This window comes from Astyanax mexicanus, chromosome 6 (assembly GCF_023375975.1).
Source record: "Astyanax mexicanus isolate ESR-SI-001 chromosome 6, AstMex3_surface, whole genome shotgun sequence".
Taxonomy (NCBI): Eukaryota; Metazoa; Chordata; class Actinopteri; order Characiformes; family Acestrorhamphidae; genus Astyanax; species Astyanax mexicanus.
In genome coordinates this window covers 38,434,881-38,455,501 of record NC_064413.1, presented here as the reverse complement: position 1 = coordinate 38,455,501, position 20,621 = coordinate 38,434,881, and the positions used below count along the sequence as shown (strand labels likewise).

The window sequence follows — 20,621 nt, the reverse complement described above, 5'->3', positions numbered from 1 at the left end:
AGTAAAAAGTGTAATATACAGATTTAGAAATTTGTGCAGTCTTGTTAACGTAGATTGATTTTATATGTAGTGCCTCATCATTTGTGCTATCGCGTTCGTGTGCATGTATAGGTTGGGGAAAGCCATCGGCCTCATTTTAGACCAGGTCTTGAAGGTGGAAGCTCTGATGATGAAACTCAGCCTGATGCACAATTTCCAGACTCTAGAACCAGCATTGAACATCGGCGCTCCGCAGAGGGACAAGTAATTGACATACCGATTACAGGTGACTAATATGCAAAGTCTGTACAATATACTTACTTATTCACTATATTCCTAATGAAGAAGTGATCTTCAGGGACATATGAGTAATAGTGCAACACTAGTTATAGAGTTACTTATTGTCAGTAGTGATCTCTGTTGTACTTTAGATTATGGAGTTACTTACTTGCTCTCTGTGTACTTGTGATTTTAGGGGATGGTGGAGGGGGTGATGGGAGTAGTGGTAGTGAGGAGGATGGAAATGATGGTGGTGTGTCTACAATCCCATTAACCACTGGTGTCCAGACTACCTATGATGTCCTTCGGGGTTTGGGTATTGTTGGAGGAAGTGGATCGGGCGAGGATGTGCATCAGCTGCTCTCTCAAATACCTGGATTTGGACGACCTGGCATTACTGGGCATAGCCAGGTAGACCACATTGCATACTAGGAATGTGTCCACGGTCCGATCATGTATTTTTCAAAAGATCACAATCAGGTGGAAAACATCCAGATCAGAAATGTAATGTTAGGTTGCCCATATGTCCATGCGATAAACACTACACGTTTGCGGGAAGAAATAAACGATAGACTAGTGCTAGTAAAAATCTCTAATGCACATGCTCTGAGTAGCTCAGAGGCTTCTATGAGTGGCACACTGATCAGGCAGCGCGAGTGGAGTGACTAGCCAAGTTTGAGATTGAACATCTCTATTATTTTCCACTGAGCGGCTCTGCACAGTACAATTGACCGATAAATTTAACAAATTCACATTGAATATGCATCACCTCACATTATTATACATAGTTTAACTTATTGTTTAAACTTCTTTTAATGTATAATATTTTTCAACTACATTTTGTAAAATGCAGGTTTTAAGAGCTAAACTGCGTTGCCTCAGTGATTAGAAATTTGGGTTTTTGATTTTATAGTCATTTTTTTAGTTTGTTTAGGAAAAATGCATACTTAAATGAAAATCATTTATATAACTTGACAAAATGTAGTTTATGTACTGAACGTTAAGAGACTAATACTAAGTTTAAGACACTATTCAGAGAACACTATGAATTTGAGTTTTAGGTAAGTTTCAATAGTGTAATGACCTTTTATAATTAACTTTCTGTAAAAGAGTAAGCCAAGATTGACAGGAGTAATCCTGTATACATTTTATTGATTAGTGTTTAATTGCTTGCTTTGATTTGCTCCTCTAGCAGATGGGAGACCGTGTGGGCCCGGTTGGTACAGGTGAAGTTGAACCCTCTGCTCAGAGTTCTGGACCTGCGATTCTTTCTCCAGTTAACTGGAGTATGAATCAGGGCAGGCAAGAAGCTTTGGTGAGTTCTGAACTTTTTCTTAAAATTTAAATACATTTTGTTTTACTCATTTGTAGTGTCTGGGGAAACTGCCCCAAATGTTTCATTCACGTAGGTTTGTTTTTGAGACAGATTTTGTGCTCTTCTAACTCTGGTTATAATACTACCACCATTCTTTTGACAGGATGCCATGGATAGTTCACACTCTGGTTCATCTCCAGATGAACATTTCAACTCCGTATACCTTAGGGCTGGTGCTGGCCACCATTCCCAGGATGCTGCCTCAGTTGCTGCTATTCTTCAAGGCACTCAGAGCAGTTTTCAATTTTCATTTGTTAAAGACCCTCCTGGAGAATGTGAGGAAACATTTGAACCAGGGCAGACTTCCGGGCTTCGTGGAAGTCTTTGTGGGAACCGGGTCAGTTCTTCCAGCAGCATGGAGCAACCAGGAGAATTTTTGGAGGCGAAGTACCTCTCTCAAAACAGCCACCAGAAACAGGATGAGCATAGTGACATTTGGAATCGCTGTCCAAGTGACATGGGACTGGAGTTTCAAAGTGGGTAAAGATTATCAGTGCAACCCTGATAATTAAATTGCATCTAACAATAGTTGTTAAATTCTGTAAAACGTTTAGTGGTGGTCTCTCATATGTATTTTCACGTCTGTATTTAATGCAGATGCCGGTCATAGTGTTGTCTACCAAAACGAGGAGGGGAAGTGGGTGACTGATCTTGCCTACTACTCTTCTTTTGAGAAAGAAGTGGGGACAGATGTGCAAGAAAATATCTCTGTCCAGTCGGAGGACTTTGTTGGCGGCAGTAAGTACAGTAAATGTTTTTGTGTCATGTCAAAAAAAATTAAATAATAAAATGAATGTCTAAATATATAATCTACTAATGCTTTTAAAACCTCCATAATTCAGATCAGGCCATGGAAAAAATTATTGAAGATCAGAATGAGTTTGAAAAAGAGCATCAGTTTATGCAGGTTAGAAATATCACCTTCTGTCTTTATTTTGCTATTAAAAACTTGCATGAAAGTGGGAAGTTACAGTCTTTCTGTTTTTTTGTTATAGGAGGAGAAGATTGAAGCAGCTAATGCCAGTATGGTCCTTAAAGACACCTCATGGAAAGTTCCTTCTAGTAGTCACATTCTAATGCGTGCTTCCCAAGCATCAACTGAGTTTGAGAAAGGGAACCAAAGTTATTTGCGCATTTCTTTAGGGGAGTTTTTTCAGCAGCGGTCTGAGGCTTTGGGCTGTTTAGGGAGCAGTGAAGAGGATTTTGTTAAAAGGGTGAGTTTTAAAAGAGTAAGGGTCTTAATTAACTGGTTAAACATCTAAATTAAAGCTGCATGATATTATTGATAATATTAACGATAATAACAATTTTAGTTGACTACAATATACTAATTAGAAATGGCTGCTTTTATTTTTTTTCCTGGAGATCTGACCTACTTTGTTTTCTTTTAGCCCTCTTTTGGCTATGTCATAAACTCTCCAGAGAAAAGGGAGCCATTTGCTCTTCTTCGGCCGTCTGATTTCTGTTCCAGGGGAAACTCAGTTCATAGTGAGACAGTCCAACTCAGTGACGCAGACGAGACCATGAATCCAGGTATGAGTTTCTGATATTGACTCTTTTTAAAGCAGGACATAATAGAAAATTGATTTTGACCTGTGTTTTGTTCTGTGTTTTGTTCTGTTTTAAAACTGTAGAAGATTTGGAGAAGACGCTTGAACCTGTAACAGTTGAGCCAGACAGTCAAGCACACCCAGAGACAAGTGGAAAAGATGTCAAAGTAAGGATTTTTATATGACTCTGCAATGGTATTGTAAGATCTATGGCTACTTAGTGCAGTTTATCATATTTGCCTTGCAAAATGTTTGTTTGTTTATAAATATTTTGTTTTCTTATTTCCTATTAGAATGAATTGCCTCTGAATTCAGCCCACAGTTCCATGTCATCATCAAACTCTGGTAGCAGCCTGTCTCTGAGTATTAGCACAATTGCCTCAGCCATTGCAGATGCCTCAATCAGCTCAGACCCAGCCCAACTTGCAGCCATGATCATGGAGTTGTCCAAAAAGAGTCGTTCTAGAAGCAGCCAACAAACTGGACTATCCACTCAGTTATCTGGTGCTAAAATGCTTCCTGGGCAGAGTAACATTCAGGATGCTCTGCAGAAAACCTCATCCCTGGTGGACCTTAGTCTTGATATGGAGAAATACCTGAAGAAAGCCGAATTGTCTAGCAGCGATAGTGATGCCTCCAGCTCACAGTCCTGTCTCGACATTCTTAGCTTGGCTGACAGTTTGACCCGCTCTCAGAGGCTGGAACAGAGACATTCTCCCCCTTTGCAAAATGAAACCAGTGCTCATACTGAGCAACATTTAATTTCCAAACAGTCACGAGATCAGGTTCCATCAGAAATGTCAGCCAAACAATCTAATGGCACCAACAAAGCACCAGAAGTTAAAAAGTCAGATGTAAAAAAAAGTGCCATTCCACGGCCGAGGGCAAGCAACATACCCACTGCGACAGCTCACCCAGCCAGAAGGTCAACAGGTACTGGGCAGTCTTTGACATCTTCGTCATCTTTAAAACCCAAGCCTTTGCAGAGCGGTTCTGGTACTGGTAGAAGCAAAAGTGAATGCCACACAGCAGCTACAGCAGTGTGCAGAAGTTCTTCAGAGTCCAAGGTCAAAGTGGGCACAGCTCAAGTACAAGTTTCTGGTACACGTCACTCCCTGAAAAGTAATGACTCTTTATCACGCCCGCCTGCTGCTACAAAAACCTCTCCCAGCTTTCGAAGTGGTGGTCGTTCAGGGTTGTCTTCATTAAAGAGCTCCCCTCACACTCCCCAAACCAAAAGCTGTCTCAGGCAAACAAACACAGAGGAAGTGCGAGCACAGAAGAGTCCACAAGCACCTCAGTCTGTTGGAAAAGACAAACAAGCACTTGTTCGTCAGAATTCTGAAAAAACTCAAGATAAATTTGGCAAGTTCCTCTTTTCTTTCTTTGTGTTGATCCTAATATTTGTGTTGACCCCTGATTTGTTAGTGTGTCTAAGCTTTACTTAAAGCTTAAGCTTAAGCTTACTTAAGCTTTACTTTACTTATTTTTTCTTTTTAATATTTTTTAATAATAAACTCATGCATGCTGATGAATTGAAATGCAATAGATGTATTGTTTAATAAAAGTTATTTGTAATGACATTTAGTTGTTTTTGTTTGTTGTTGCTTATATCTTTATTTGTTTTTAAAGCCTCACCTGAGCGCACCGGATGTCGTGTTGTGGACCCAAGTCATTGCTCCTTCAGACCTTCCACTTCTCCGCTCACCCATTCAAGCCCGAGCCAGACTTCACTGCCCAGTGCATATGAGTAATTGCCCTACTAAGTTATACTTTTCTAAAAGGCTGTATTTTAAACAAATACCTGTTGGTTATTGTGTGTTTCTTTCCTCAGGGAAATGTCTTCTCCATCCTCAAGTGGTGGTGTTGGGGAGAGAAGTCCTGGGGCTGATCCCCTCTCTCCTCAGTCACAGTGTTTCAGTCCATCCCTCAGCAGACTTACATACCTCTCTATTAATGAAAACACTGTGCTACCAACCCCTGATCACCACAATGTAAGTATAAAATCAGGCAGGTCATAATTTTAAAGGTTGAAGAGTGTAGTTTAGCTGTGTGTGCAAAATGCATTTTTTTTGTCTGTTTGAGATGTCAATTGAAGAGTTTGCACAGGTTTCTGTTCGTGTTCTATGTAGAACATTTGCCACAAACTGTCCTACAGTAGGACATTTAACACAAACTGTCACTCCTGTACACAGACCTAAAGCTGCAAATTTCTTCTTAGCTGTGAAAATGAAAGATCTTCTATTCACATCTTTTATTTTCAAAGCTGTGAAAAGAAGATTTGAAGCTTCAGGTCTGTGTACAGGAACTATGCAAATTTGGTTCTAGTATTGTCTGCTTTACTATATAAAATGAGTGTATTTGAAGCAGCATGTGCTCTCCAGGATATTAATGAATAAAATCTTTTACTCTGCTATTTGTTCTTTATTGCAAATAATACATAGTCAAAAAAAAACAAAACATAGGGTTGTTTTCAATATGAAGAAATCTCTAATCCCAATGTAGACTTTAGATCAGTGTTACATATGTGCTATATTTATTTCTTAAATGTTGTTCATTATTTTTCAGAGAAATAATGAGTCGATGAGTCTGAGCACCACCATCATCCGAGCGAGTCCCACCCCACCATTGGACCAGTTTGATGCAAGTGAATCTGTCCACCAGAACCGTAGTGGAGATATTGGTGGTTCCTCAAAGAGTCCATCACGCCAGCATTGCCATGCTGGAAACCAAAAGAGCTCAGATTGTTGTCAAAGTGACTGTGAGTCAGGGACAAGACTGTACAAACAGGGTGACTCGGGCTATTCCAGCAATGTAAACATCCAGCATCAACCTGGGGCTGGAATGGAACAGAACAGCCAGCAGGGCCCGAGTATCTCTGGAACAGGGAGCGAAGCCTTTCTTGGTTCACGATATACTGTCCCCTCCTCCTCCCTTTACAAATCGGAAGACTTGAGATATGGCTTGGGCCCTAGCTACAACTCACAGGGGGGTACTTTGCCAGACCTAACCACTGGCATGCCAACACTTCTTACTGGGCGGTCACTGTTCAGCACCCAGATGGCTCAACAGTATCTAAACTCGGAGGGGCCTTTGCAGCCTTCATCGTATCATTTAGGATCTATGACTGGCCCGTACGGTGTGCCATCGTTGATGACTGGTGCTAATCCACAAATGGGGTCCCATTATGTGCCTGGACAAACAAACTTGTCATCGGCCTATATGAATGCTGGTCAACATCCTCATCAGTACCCCCTTGGTAAGCCTTATGGACAGTCGACCTTAGGCCCATGGGCTTCCAGGGACTTAACTGATCTCACAAGTAAGTGCTGCCTTCATTTTTTGAGTCATTGTATGTCTTACTAGTGACTTTGTGTGTTTTGTGTATTTACAATATTGCATTTAGTGAGTTGTAAAAAAAAATAAAAAGGAAAAAAAGGGAGGGGGCAAATGTTAAATTTTATATTTTTTTTATAATTCAGCTCAAGTGGTTGTGCCAGATGAGCTGAAGTTTCCCAATTCCTGCTGTGTGGGTATTGCTTGCCAGACATCCCTCAGCATATTTAACCCATCAGAGCGTTGGCAGCAGGTGGCCATCTCCATAGTAAATCTATCCATTGATGGACATAAGGTTGGTTAGAACGCTTTTTGCTCAAATTGTTACTTTCATGCCAGGTTTTGTTATTGTGGATTTACTTGTTCCAACTATTCTATGCATGCATCTCAATCATAATTGTATTTCAAATATATCAGACAGATGTTTGATGTATTTATTTGGCTCTGGAAGACTTTAATGCACAACACTGGGCTATCACTGAAAAGTCTGAATTTTATCAGTTCTACTACATTAATAGAAACACACTGATCCATAAACAGTTTATTTCAGGATTAAGGTTTGCCTCTTCATTTCAGACAATTGCTTGACATTTTGCAGTAATTTTAGTCTTTGAGAATAAGAGCAATATTAAACATATTTACAGTATTTACCAGACATATTGATCAGCTGCTGTTCTGAAAACACATTAAAGAGTTTCTCTTAAGTTGCTTAACCACTTTAGCATGGTTCCTAAATGACCGCTGTTTTCTATTTGCGTTCACTTTGCGTACACTTGCAAGCTGAAGTAAAAGTAATCCCAATGTAATTTGTCACTAATTTAAATGCTGTTCAGGTGGACTCCCTTCCATACCAGTGGTTGATTGTAAAGAACAAAACTATTATTGGACCTAAAAGCACAGAGGAGCAGAAGGTATTACTGATTGCTCCCAAAGCTGGCCTGTACCAGTGCACCCTCAGTGTTTCATCCTGGCCTGCCTCTGCTGAGAGCGAAACTGTGGCACAGGCTGAAGTGTTTGCTAAGAAAGTGGTGCTCGTCGCAGTGGCTGAAAACCCTGCAATAGAGGTAAGGGTGCCTTTAGGTTGGGGATATTTTTAATGTTCAGAAGATTTTAAGAGTACATTGCAAATGTACAGGGTAAATTTTTTTCGAACAGACAACAAAAACTGAATCACTTTGTAATGTGCACAGAATCTAAAACCATAGTCAAGTAATAGTTAGAAAATAGTTAATGTTATTGCCATTGGAAATATGGGGAAAAAATGAGCATTTGGCAAACTAGTCTACGTAAAGACCTACTTTTATTGATGATTACTTGTTTTATTGATGATATTTTGTTAAAAGGTGGATGTTGGGAAGACTGGCTGTCTGGACTTTGGAAATTTAGCAGGAGGCAGTGTCAAAGCCCTGCCGCTCAAACTAGTGAACAGGACTCGTGCTACTGTTCCCATTCGCCTCGTTATCAGTGCGGTAATTAAGCTCTTTTTACATTTTTTTTTCACAAATTGTAGTGTTAAATGTTGGTTTAATTGTATTTGTGGTTTTATTTGGTAATTTTTGTTCATGTCTGGAATTTTCCATCCTTTTTTCCCCCCAGAATGCCTCAGCCTGGCATTGCTTTAGCTTCTCCAAGAGTCCTGTAGCTATGACTCCAGATGGTACACAACTATCAGGTGCAAACCTGATGCCTGTTTCTGCCCCATCAGTCATAAACCATGTGATGCATTCCAGTTATGGAGATGTAAGTCAGATGTATATAGGAGATATATTTGCTGATTTGAGTGTACAAAAACTGCACCAATTGTTTAACAAATGAGTTTAGCATAAACTCCCTTTTTTTAGTTAATGGATAATTAATGGATAGTGCTTTACTGAGCCACATTAAAACTTTTGCTTTTCTATTACAGAATCCAGACAGCTTCATGGTGTGGGTTCATTTTAATGCACCTCAGAGGTTCAGCACAAACTCTGGTACTGCTATATTTGTTTGATAAAAAACTGCTGTAAATTAGAAAAAAAAAAGATTTCACTGCATAGCATCAACCTGGCAGTGATTTTATCACTAAACTCAAATTACAGTTGTGATTCCTTTATGTTGACTCTGCTTTAAACTGCTTTATCTTGTGAAACAGGTGAATTGGGTCAACCAGATGAATACAGTGCTCGTGTTGATATAGAGGTAGACAGCCCTGGACCCAGCCATGTCATCCAAAGTGTTGCCCTCAAGGCAAGGTCAGGCACGGCCAGAGTGCATGCCCCCAAAGACTTGCAGGTAAGACATTTTAGCTTAAATGGTGTGAAGTTACTTAGACATTTGTAGTCTGGTGTACTTCTCCAAGATCTGAGTAAATGGAAGGCTCAGTTTAAGCTAACTTTAAATATTTAGATATATTAGAACATTCATGGTGAATCTTACAGTTGACAGTGGAATGTATAGAGGTCTGTTCTTACCCTGCATGTAAATTAGAGCATTCTTTAGGACAAAATTTTTTTAGATTTTGTATTTTTTTTTTTCTTTCGCTGCTTTTATCACTATATTAGCATCTTATTGATTTTTTAACTGTTTGTTTGCAGACAGTTTGTCTTCAGTCTTCAGTGGGTCAGACAGCAAGACAGAATCTGCCCCTGAAGAACGCCGGCAACATTGATGTTCAACTCAGACTGAAGGTACTGTTTCTTTACAAGTATTTAAACACAGTGCTTGTTAATTTTAGTTCACAGTGACGGATGAAAATTTAATGAGCAGTAATTGAATTTTCTGTTTTGCAGTGTAATGATGGAGATGACTGCTTCATAGTAAAACCAGAGGAGTTCTTCTTACGAACTGGGGAGGAGAAGAGTGTTGTTGTTGCATACACTGCCCAAGGCAGTCGGAAATTCTCAGAAAGGTGCATCAGTGCTTTATAATTTCTTTTAAGTGATATTTTGGCTGTATAACTGTTCTGCAATGTTGATCTCTTTTTCCCCCATTTTTCAGTGTTTTAACAATCCTTGTGCTGCCCAGTGGGCCACAGTACGAGGTTGTCCTGAAGGGAGAGGTGATCCAGGGAAATTCTGCCAAGGTGTCCTCTACTTTGGGCTCAGTGCCTCACTCTGAGGTGCCACCCATCCTCTCCAACAAGCAGTTCATGGCCTGGGGAGGAGTTACCTTGGGCAGGGCTGTGTATGTATTCCCGATAAACATCAGCATACATGCACACCCCAAAGAAAGAAACACAATTCTAAGCACTGATGGATCTGTGTAGAAATGTGATTGAAATGTTTGTGTTGCAGACAACAAAAGTTGGTGTTGAGGAACAATTCACCCACTGCGTCACAGCAACTGCGCCTTCTGATCAGAGGACAGGACCAGGATTGCTTCCAGGTTTGTTCCATTCAAAATGTACGGTATATTAAAAAGATATGTGATTTTAAAATGAGTAAAGTATTCAATAAAGTATGTTGTATACAGTCCTAATTTTTTTGCTTTAACTACCTCCACCCTCAGCTGCAGAGTTCTTTTGGCCCTGATGAGCGGTTGACTCGCAACAGGGAGCTACTCATCAAACCCAAAGAGGATATGACTGTTCATCTCCTTTTTGCTCCCACACGTGTTGCCTCCATGCTGGCCAAGCTTGAGATCAAGCAATCTGCCTTGCGACCCTCTCAACCTGGTGTCAAATTCACTGTAGGTACACCTTGGAATTGTTTTTTTTAACATTGGAATTTAGAAAATTAGACAGGACGATTGAAAGCTTAAAATGTTTAGATCCCAATATGAGAGAAAATACATTTCTAATGTTTTAAGTATAAATGGCCATTGGAGAATTATACTTTTAGCTCATCTTCAAAGAATTTGTCATCTGTACAGTAAGAAAACAAGCTTTCTTGTACAATGAAATTTTTTCTTTGCTTCTCGTCAAGTATGCCACATGAAGAGAGAATACAGTAAAGCAAGAAATAATCACCTAAAAATACTAAATTGGTGTTAAATTTATATCAGGATTGCAATATGTACATGACTATAGTAATATATGATGGTTATTATTTACAAGCAAGAATATGAATATCATATGATTATCATGATTACAAAAATACACCGATCAGCCATAAAATCTAGACAGATGAAGTGAAAAACACAGATTATCTTTTTCTACATTGGCATATGTGCATTGGTTAATTATTGAAGGGGATGTCTCTAAAGAAAAATGACCAAGGGTAAGAATCTGTTAATCTTTTGACAAGGGCCAAATTATGATCGGCAACAACAGCCTGTGAACCAGCAACAGAGTCATGGACACACAAGGCTTAATTATGATCCCCATGATGGCCCAACTTGCAGAGTTTATATATCCGCTGCTCCTGTGGAGCTTATACCATAAATTGTCAGATCTCTTGTGGTCACACAAGGTGGGACCTGCTCAGTATTAGATTAGGTGGTACTATTGTTATGGCTTATTAGTGAATTTTCTGTACTGAACAGGGGTTCATTGTCTCATTAAAGATTTAACATTTCAATGATTCATTCCACATATTGACCAGTGACCAGTCTGTGAGCCATCAAACGCACATCCTTACACAAACATGTCCTCTTCTCTTAAGATTCCTCTGTCTGGTTACGGGGGGACGAGTAATGTCATTCTGGAAGAATTGAGGAAGCGGTCTGATGGCTATGTGGCCACACTGAGTGGTATTCAGGCTGGTCATGTCAGCAAGCTGTGCGTGTGTGTACGCAACACGGGCTCTCGAGCAGCATTTGTCCGGGCAGTTCCCTACAGTGACCTGGAGAAGCGTACAGTCATGGAGTCTACGGTTATCAGCCTGTCACCATCACAGTTTGTACTGAAGGAAAGAACACAAGAGGTGAGATTGCTTCAAATGGCTCATGTTTAAAAAAAAGTTTTAACCTCCTTAGGAATGCAGTGTTTGAATTCTGAAAAAAATAATAATTTGCATATATCTACTCAACCACTGTGTTAAAAACTGTGCTGTCTTGACAAATATTCATGCAGATGCAGACTTATTGTTCTGCTTTTATTGCAGGTGATTACAGTGGTGATGAAGGCCTCACGTAGAGAGCAGGCTCTCTGCCAGTCTAACACTGCGCTTCTTGCCACTGTCTGTCTCTTCTGTGGAGATGAGGTCTCCCGCCAGCAGTTTAGAAAGTCAGTAACGGTTCTGTTGTTTTTTTGAGGGTGAGAATCAGATGATGACAAATGGCCTCAAGGACCAGTTTCTGCAGTTGCATGTCCCTCAACTTAAAAATGGGATAGTTGTTTCAGGAGAAACTGTCCCTGCGGTTGTAATCATGTGATTCCCTCCTGATGATTGCTTCCTTTCTTTTTGTAAAAGTCTTCCGTGATCGTGATCTAGGATAATATTCATTCTTTTCTTCTTCTTTTTTTTCTGTAGACTATTAAGCATCAAACCTGACGCAGGGAAAAAGGTGTTGTCTGAAAACAGCTTACTCAGGAACATCTCCTTTGATGAGCCTTTCCTTGGAGAGGAGCTAGTTCAGGAATGTAAGACTTCCTCTTTATCCTCTATATCTTTACTATCTATTAATAAAGTAAAAAGCTGTGTTGTAAACATCCTAATTCACACAGAATATCTAGTTCAGTATATGTCTATTTAAATGTTAAATGTTCTTTGTTTTTAGCCTATGACCTTCCCCAGAGGCCAAATGAAGGTCAGATTTTCTATGGTAACATGAGTAAGGTCATGCTTTCACTGTTTGGGACGGTGGAAATGTCTGATTCGGGAGAAAGCGACCTTGTCGATTTTGTCAGACCCTCCCAGCACCATGCTCTGAACTCGGACAGGTACGAGCTCCTTTTCTCCTTTTCAGATAGATTGATCTTTTTTTTTTTTTTTAAGATTTTAACTTTTGTTTGTTTTACAAGTTGCTCAACAATGAGTAGCACCACTCCCACTAGCTTCCACTAAATTAATATTCTTCTAATTGTTATTCTTCTTAGTGATAGTAGTAGTTGTAGTAGTAGTAGTAGTAGTAGTAGTAGTAGTAGTAAACTTTGAGTATTTTTGAATAATATTTGTTTTGATAATCTTACAGTGGTTTGGGAACATCAGAGCGTCAGTTTAGTAACGTCTCCCTGGACGTGCTACCAGTAAAAGGACCACCCCTCTGCATCTCGGAACCTGTGCTAAAACGGACTGAGCCACCTGTGGACAACACCTGGGGTATCCAGCCTGAACAGCTGGTCTTGGCTGCACCCACTATCAGTGAGTGTTCCATGCTGACTGTATATTTCAGAGATATTGGGTACTGTCACAAGTAGACAACTGATCTATTGAAGAGAACAGGTTTAAACATATTACTGTGTAATTTGCTTTATTTTCAGTTTGAATAGGTAAAAGTATATGCATATTCAGTATTACTTAATTATTTTATGTGAATTGACATTACATTACATTACATTTGGCACGTTCATTTTGTGATGTTGCATTACTGAGTTTGCAGTAATTCCTTTCTCTTATTTGTGCAGATGGTGCAGCTGATACCAGACATGTACAGATCATAAACCGCTCCAGTCGGGAGCTGAGCTTTGAGCTGTCTTGGCCTGCCCATTGCCTGACTATTACACCTCAACATGGAGTCATTGAGCCTCAGTACGTTGTGTGCTCTCACATTTTCTTTAAATCTTAAATATGCTTGGAATTGATTGATAATGTATCAGATATATAAACTCTCATTTCATCCCTGTCTACAGGAGTCACTTGCAAATTCTCATCAGCCCAAATCCCTCTCTGGCTACCAGAACCTCCATGCTGCCTTGGAATGGCCAGATCTATGTCCAGTGTGACAATCAGCAAAAGGTTTTTTGCACATTTACAGTTGCAGTTGAATCTGTAGCATAAAGAGAAGTGTATACAACGTGTAGATTTTAATAAAAACACTGGGTTAACTGAATTCTACTACTTTCTTTACTCTTGCAGTTTATCAGAGTGCAGATACGTCAGGATCTGGCTTTGGATGTGTCTGCCGCTGGCCCACCCTCAGAACAGTCACTGTGCCCACTGCCACCCCAGGCTGAGACACCCACAGGCCCTGGACTTAAAGCCCAGATCAGCAGCCCTCAGCACCAAGTGTTAATAAAGGACCGCACTCTTGTCTTTCCCTCCACCCTTTCTGGAGAATCCTCAGGTAAAAGGATCTGCATTACCAGCACCTACTCTAACATTCAGCTACACCTCAGGTCATTTAATATTGCTATTTTATTGTATATAGCCATTTTTAAAATAATTTTTTTAAAATCAACTGTAAAAATCGACAAGGTATGGTCATTTAGTGATGACTGTGATGTCCTAAACAATTACTCAACTTTTACTAGTTTTAAATCATGCAGTCCTTTTAACAAATCAGTTGCCTTATCCTTTTTCTCTCAGAATGTTCCCTGGAGATGGAGAACAGTGGAGAGGAAGTAAGGTGGTACCTTTCATCCTTTGCTCCTCCATATGTCAAGGTAAAAAAAAAAACAAAAAAAAAAAACACCCCAGCCCCTCTTTCAACATAAATATATTTGTCTCCCTTACCTTGTTTTTATTTGTTTAAATTGTGCTCTCTTATTTTCCTGCTTTAGGGTGTAGATGGCAGTGGAGATGTTTATCGTGCTACATATTCAGCTTTCAGATGTGAGCGAGTGTCTGGGATGCTGGGTGTCAAAGAAAAGATGCAGGTAATGATGGGAAAATAACCATAGACATTTTTTGCAGTTGTGAGTCATACTGTTGAGCAGAAATGTATGCTTATGTATTATTTTACCTGATCTAACACTATTGTAAAGTGTAACGCCATTGGAAAGTGCATTTAGTAAAAATAGAATATGTTTAGTTACTGTATCTTTTTTTTTTTAAATGTGTTATTTGCTTTTGTTTTGCAGGTGCCGTTCACATTCCTCCCGCGGGACGGGGGAGACTATGCTCAATTCTGGGACCTGGAGTGTCACCCAGTGTCCAAACCACAGCACAAGAGCTGCATCAGGTTCCAGTTGTGTGGAACAGTGAGTATTTTAAAATGTTATTTATGAGTTTAACATAAAAAAAATTAACGCTTTGTGTTCTCCATTGTGCTAACTTATCTGTTGCCCATTTGTGCTGGAGTTAATGGTAACTTGCACATAAAGTGGCTTAAAACAGTCGTTACCCTTGGGGCTTCCGGTTGGCGCTGCGTCGGGTATGGCCGCACAGTAAGTTAGCTCCTGCATCAGCCTCTCTAAATTCCCCGAACTCGAATGCTACTTCGTACATATTTGACCTATCTAGGCATGCGATGAAAGGGGACAAATCCAAAAAGGGAAGGATAAAACCACAAGCCAAATCTGAGCAAGAAATGGAGAAGAAAAACCCAAACACTGCTTTCGGAGCAAAAGATGGCGCCGCCGCTGATGAAGAACCAGCAACACTAAGCTCAATTCGCCAAGTGGTGAGTGAAATTACGGCTGCAGCAACACTAGAGCTGAAGAAAGAACTCGCTGAATTCCGCGAAAGTTTCACCGCGGACATTAAAAAACAATTAAACGACCTTTCAGCCGAAATTCACCAAAAGATTCAGGACACTTCTAACCGAATTGATGACACGGAGAGGCGCCTGGGCGAGGTGGAAGAAAGCATGGCGGATACAAAAACCTGGGACATTGGCGTTAAGGAGGCGCTCACACAGTTACTAGTTAATCAGCGGGATCTGCAAGCTAGAATCACTGACCTGGAGGGACGATCCAGGAGAAACAACATCAGGCTGTATGGAGTCCCGGAGAAAGCTGAGGGCTCCTCCATGGTCGCGTTTGTGGAAGGTTTGATCAAAACGGAGCTGGGCGACTGCGCGGGGCTGAACACGGAGAGAGACGCGGGCATTGAGAGAGCTCACCGCTCCTCAGCCGCCGAACGGAGCTCCGCCGCGCTCAATTGTGGTTCGCTTCTTGCGGTTCTCAGTAAAAGAAAGAATTCTCCAGGCTGCGTGGAAAAAGGCAATTTACGTAAAAGGCAAACGTGTGTTCTTCGACTATGACTACGCAGAAGAAGTGCAGAAAAAGAGAAAGGAATATGCGCCGATTAAAAGAATGCTGAAGGATGAAGGGATACGCTTCCAGTCTCCACTGTCTAAGCTGCGGGTCCATTTTGACACGGGTCCCGTCACTTTTCAAAGCGCTTCACATGCTGCGGAGGAACTACGGAGGCGGGGGTTTCATCTGGATTCTATGGTAACAAGCAAAGCCAGCGGTATTACTGAGGAAACCCTCACCAAACTCCTACCCTGGAATATTACCGGGGGAGTTGTCACACACCGAAGCAGGAGTAAAGTGGACCCCCAGACGAACGCGCGGGAGAAGTTGCGGGGATTTCGGAGGTCAGAGCCGGCGTCCACCGAAATGGATGAGTAATCTCCATAAAGACACTGTAAAACTGGGTATTTGTGAACAGCTGGACTCGATTTTCACACACCTTCCTTAAGTTTACTGAGTGACATTATAAGGGCTGTGATGCAGGTTTATAGACACCGCGTCACCACTTCTTTTCTCCCCTTTCCCTAAGGATGTCCTTATGGGGGACCCCAGTAGATGGCCCGTTCCCCCTCACATTTAGAGCCTTTATGGCATCTTTTGTTTTGGAAGCCCAGAGTGAGGATAATCTGTATTATAGTTCAGTTGTTTTTCGTTTATTGAGGTCTTGTTTTGGAGTGCTGCAGCATATGATGTCAACATTTACAATATATGCACCAGTATTATAAAGTATTGTCTGTGAATGTAAACAGGCTCAATAACCCGATTAAAAGAAGTAAAATGATAGCTAAGGTTAAAAGGGAAAAGGTGAACATAGCTTTCTGGCAGGAGACCCATCTGTCCAATGATGAACATGGAAAATTTAAAAAGTTGGGATTCAGAAATACTTTTTTTTCATCACATAAAAAGGGTAAAAAAAAGAGGGGTAGCAATATTAATCTCAAACTCCATCAGTTTTGAACTTATATCTGAGATAAGGGATAAAGAAGGCAGATTTGTTTTGGTTAAAGGTAAACTCGACCATAATGATGTTACATTACTTAACGTATATGCTCCCCCGGGGAGTGACATGGCATTTTTCAGGAAAATATTTAATTTGATAGCATCTGAAACATATGGTACTTTGATCTGTGCAGGGGATTTTAATATGCTTTTAAATCCTAAACTAGATACAACAAATCAGAAACGCAAAAAGAGTCCTACTGAAAAAAGATTGAATAAAATATTGCAAGATCTGGGTTTAATTGATATTTGGAGGGAATTACATAAATCTGATTTGGAATTTACTTTTTATTCTGCTCGACATGCGGTTCACTCAAGAATAGATTATATCTTCATGTACAGCCGAGATATGCACCGTCTAAAGGACTGTACAATAGGTCCAATGGACCTTTCAGACCATTCTTGTTTATACCTAACACTTCATCTAGATGGCACTCCCAAGAAAACATTGTGGAGATTAAATACTGGAATGTTGAATGATGCCTTATTTAAAACAGAAATTGTGGCAGATTTAAAAACATATTTAAAGGATAATGCCAATGGAGAGGTAAGCCCATCTATTCTGTGGGATGCATCTAAAGCAGTCTTAAGGGGAAAAATTATAGCCAAAACCGCATTGATGAAGCGGTTAAAAAATATCACGTTGTTCACTTTACAAAAAGATTTGAGGGATCTGGAACAGTCATATAGTACCAACAAACTTTCCTCTATCTTAGAGAAAATTAAACTAACCAGACAAGAAATAGATAAAATCTTTAGTGAAGAAGTGGAGAAGAATATACGATTCATGAAACAAAAATATTATGAGGCAGGTCCAAAATCTTTAAAAACTCTAGCATGGAGACTACGGAAAAAAGAAGCAGAACATACAATATATACAGGTGCTGGTCAACGAATTAGAATAATTTGAAATAGTGCAATCATGAAATTCTTTGAATGCATTTTTTGTGCAGAAAGCAAATCAGGTGTTCACCGCACCTGTCCTACTTGTTAGACTAATCACAGAACTCGTTACCTGGAAAAAAAATTGCTCAGCTGAGCTTTCCAAAAGGCCCATTTAGGCCATTTAACTGTGACACTGTTGTTTTATTGAATTAGAATAATGGAGAAACCGTTTCATTGAATTAGAATAATTTTTATTATAATTACAATCATCACTTTCTCAGTATTTTGTGGCTGCCCCCTTGGCTTGTATGACTGCCTGAAGTCTCCGCGGCATCGATTTGACCAGCTTGTCGCAAGTTTCCGCACTCACAGCTTCCCAGGCAGTGGCGATGTTCTGCTTCAGTTGGTCCAGCGTAGTAGGCTTTCTGTCGCGAATTTTCCGCTTGACGATGGCCCAAAGGTTTTCAATGACATTGAGGTCAGGCGAGTTGGCCGGCCATGCCAAAACTTCAAGCTGTTTTTTAGTGAACCAATCTTTGGTCGACTTTGCCGCATGAGCCGGTGCAAGATCCTGTTGAAATATGAAGTCTTCTTCGCCGAACTGTTCCTCAACAGTCGGAATCAGGAACGTTTCCAGAACATCTTGATATACGGCAGCATTGACAGTCTTCTTGAGGAAGCAGAGTTTCCCTACACCTCGAGCGGACATGCATCCCCAGACCATAACGCTCTGGGGAAACTTGACGGATCTTTTCACGCTTTCGTGGTTGTAGGTTTCGCCACCACGACGCCAGACACGAGGACCTTGGTCACCGAAGGAGATGCAGAAGCGTGATTCGTCACTGAAGACCACACTTTCTGCCAGTCTTCAGCAGTCCACTCGCCGTGTTCTTTGGCCCACTTCAGCCGTTTCTCCATTTGTTTCTTGTTCAGCATCGGTTTTACTGCTGGAACGCGAGATTTGAAGCCGAGTTCGCGCAGACGACGGTAAGTGGTTGATCTGGAGACGTCAGCGCCAGTCTGCTTGTTCCACAAGTCGGTGAGCTCGGAAGTGGACTTGAACCGGTTGCTGACTGCGATCTTTCTCAGCTGCTTGTTGTCGCGAGCAGAAGTTTTTCGGACGCCGGAACAGTTGGTGCGCTTGCTGCAGTTTTTCTTGAGAGCTTTGCAGACGGAAGACTGGCTGATGCCGAGCTGCTCAGCAATTTTAGTTTGGGTCAAGCCTTGTTGGCGAAGGTCTTGAATTTGAGCCACTATTCCGGTTGAGAGGTCGCGCTGCTTACCCATGATTGATTTTACAACTTAGAAATTCTACTCAACCCTGACTTTATACTGCACAGTGAACACTCTTCACAGAAAACAAAAATTCGAGCATTTATTCTAATTCAATGAAACGGTTTCTCCATTATTCTAATTCAATAAAACAACAGTGTCACAGTTAAATGGCCTAAATGGGCCTTTTGGAAAGCTCAGCTGAGCAATTTTTTTTCCAGGTAACGAGTTCTGTGATTAGTCTAACGAGTAGGACAGGTGCGGTGAACACCTGATTTGCTTTCTGCACAAAAAATGCATTCAAAGAATTTAATGATTGCACTTCAAATTATTCTAATTCGTTGACCAGCACCTGTAAAATTAGAGACCCTATTTCAAATAAGATAGTAAGTGACCTAACTGGAATTCAGAAAGCATTTGAGAAATATTACAAATCTCTTTACACTCAGCCTGATAAAACTGATGGGCCCACTATAGAGCAGTTTCTAAACTCTCTAGACCTTCCCTGTATAGGTACCCAACATAATGATAAATTGACTTCGCCAATAACAAGTGAGGAAATTGACAAGGCAATTTCCAATCTTAATTCTAGTAAATCGCCTGGCACAGATGGGTTTCCGCCAGAGTGGTATAAGACCTTTAGAGAACAGCTCCTCCCTTTACTTGAGCCCTGTTTTAATTATGTTCTGAAGGAGGGGGCATTGCCTCCATCCTGGAGAGAAGCTTTTATATCTGTTATCCCGAAAGACAGCAAAAGTAAGATGGAATGTAAAGGATATAGACCAATTAGTGTGCTTAATACAGATTACAAACTGTATGTGTCTATATTAACCACAAGGATGGAGGAGGTGATTCCTCTTTTGATTGATGAAGATCAGACAGGTTTCATAAAGAACAGACAAACCCAAGACAACATAAGGAGGGCTCTTCATATAGTAAATCATATCAACGAAAACAAAATAAGTTCTGTTATACTCAGCTTAGATGCTGAAAAAGCTTTTGATTCTGTGGGGTGGGAATTTCTTTTTCAAGTTATGAACAAGTTTGGTTTTTGTGAAGACTTCATAAATTGTATACGCACGCTTTATTCTTCTCCTTTGGCAAGGATTAAAGTGAATGGGAGTTTATCGGATTACATTGATTTACAACGTGGATGCAGACAAGGCTGCCCTGCAAGTCCTACCTTATTCAATCTGTTCATTGAACCCCTGGCTCAAGCTATTAGGCAGGATTCAAGCCTAGAAGGTATATCTATCATGGGCAGAGAGTACAGAGTGTGTTTATATGCAGATGATGTATTGATTTCCCTTTCAAATCCAGAACTAGGTATACCTCGGTTGATGAACATTTTGTCCATGTATGGGAGTCATTCTGGGTATGTTCTTAACATTAACAAAACCCAGACATTGGCATTTCACTACACTCCTTCACCAGAAGTCATTCAAACCTACAACCTCAAGTGGTCCTCCCCATACATCAAGTACCTGGGAATATATATAACAAAAGATTTATCCTTACTATACAAGATTAACTATAACTGTATAACTAAGAACCTTAATGAGGATATTAAAAGGTGGAGTCAGTTGCCTTTGGATTTTAGTAATAGAGTGCAGACAATTAAAATGAATATTCTACCTAGAGTGTTATATTTGTTCTTATCACTTCCAGTGGAGGTCCCACACGGGCAGTTTAGGGAATGGGACAAGCAACTGTCTAGATTTCTTTGGAATAACAAAAGGCCACGTGTGAAATATTCAACCCTACAACTTCCAAGAGAGAAAGGTGGCGTGAGCTTACCCTGTCTTAGGAATTACTACCTATCAGCTCAATTAAGACTTATTGTGTACTGGTGCAATCCAGCGTATGAAGCAAGGTGGAAGGACATTGAGCTGTCCTTACAGGACACCCCCTTACAATCTATACTGGGCTGCAATTGTAAAGATAGTGA

General features: G+C 40.5%; 1 protein-coding gene across 2 annotated transcripts in view; it reads left to right on the top strand.

Moving 5' to 3' along the window:
• Window positions 1-20,621, top strand: part of cep192 (centrosomal protein 192) — a 30,669-nt gene that overhangs the window by 5,393 nt on the left and 4,655 nt on the right. The window contains exons 10-44 of one of the 2 annotated variants that reach the window (XM_007250436.4): window positions 112-265; window positions 455-669; window positions 1,454-1,573; window positions 1,737-2,109; window positions 2,231-2,371; window positions 2,476-2,540; window positions 2,629-2,847; window positions 3,025-3,166; window positions 3,268-3,350; window positions 3,477-4,548; window positions 4,816-4,933; window positions 5,018-5,177; window positions 5,752-6,505; window positions 6,666-6,814; window positions 7,353-7,583; window positions 7,863-7,988; window positions 8,116-8,259; window positions 8,426-8,489; window positions 8,651-8,790; window positions 9,093-9,185; window positions 9,288-9,406; window positions 9,496-9,681; window positions 9,792-9,882; window positions 10,006-10,185; window positions 11,100-11,360; window positions 11,541-11,662; window positions 11,910-12,019; window positions 12,157-12,319; window positions 12,571-12,740; window positions 13,004-13,127; window positions 13,229-13,334; window positions 13,455-13,662; window positions 13,905-13,981; window positions 14,099-14,194; window positions 14,399-14,518. In XM_007250436.4, the coding sequence (XP_007250498.3) occupies window positions 112-265; window positions 455-669; window positions 1,454-1,573; window positions 1,737-2,109; window positions 2,231-2,371; window positions 2,476-2,540; window positions 2,629-2,847; window positions 3,025-3,166; window positions 3,268-3,350; window positions 3,477-4,548; window positions 4,816-4,933; window positions 5,018-5,177; window positions 5,752-6,505; window positions 6,666-6,814; window positions 7,353-7,583; window positions 7,863-7,988; window positions 8,116-8,259; window positions 8,426-8,489; window positions 8,651-8,790; window positions 9,093-9,185; window positions 9,288-9,406; window positions 9,496-9,681; window positions 9,792-9,882; window positions 10,006-10,185; window positions 11,100-11,360; window positions 11,541-11,662; window positions 11,910-12,019; window positions 12,157-12,319; window positions 12,571-12,740; window positions 13,004-13,127; window positions 13,229-13,334; window positions 13,455-13,662; window positions 13,905-13,981; window positions 14,099-14,194; window positions 14,399-14,518 (6,696 nt within the window). Of the gene's footprint in view, window positions 1-111; window positions 266-454; window positions 670-1,450; window positions 1,574-1,736; window positions 2,110-2,230; window positions 2,372-2,475; window positions 2,541-2,628; window positions 2,848-3,024; window positions 3,167-3,267; window positions 3,351-3,476; window positions 4,549-4,815; window positions 4,934-5,017; window positions 5,178-5,751; window positions 6,506-6,665; window positions 6,815-7,352; window positions 7,584-7,862; window positions 7,989-8,115; window positions 8,260-8,425; window positions 8,490-8,650; window positions 8,791-9,092; window positions 9,186-9,287; window positions 9,407-9,495; window positions 9,682-9,791; window positions 9,883-10,005; window positions 10,186-11,099; window positions 11,361-11,540; window positions 11,663-11,909; window positions 12,020-12,156; window positions 12,320-12,570; window positions 12,741-13,003; window positions 13,128-13,228; window positions 13,335-13,454; window positions 13,663-13,904; window positions 13,982-14,098; window positions 14,195-14,398; window positions 14,519-20,621 lie in introns of both variants that reach the window. The other variant, XM_007250435.4, reaches the window with a different exon arrangement.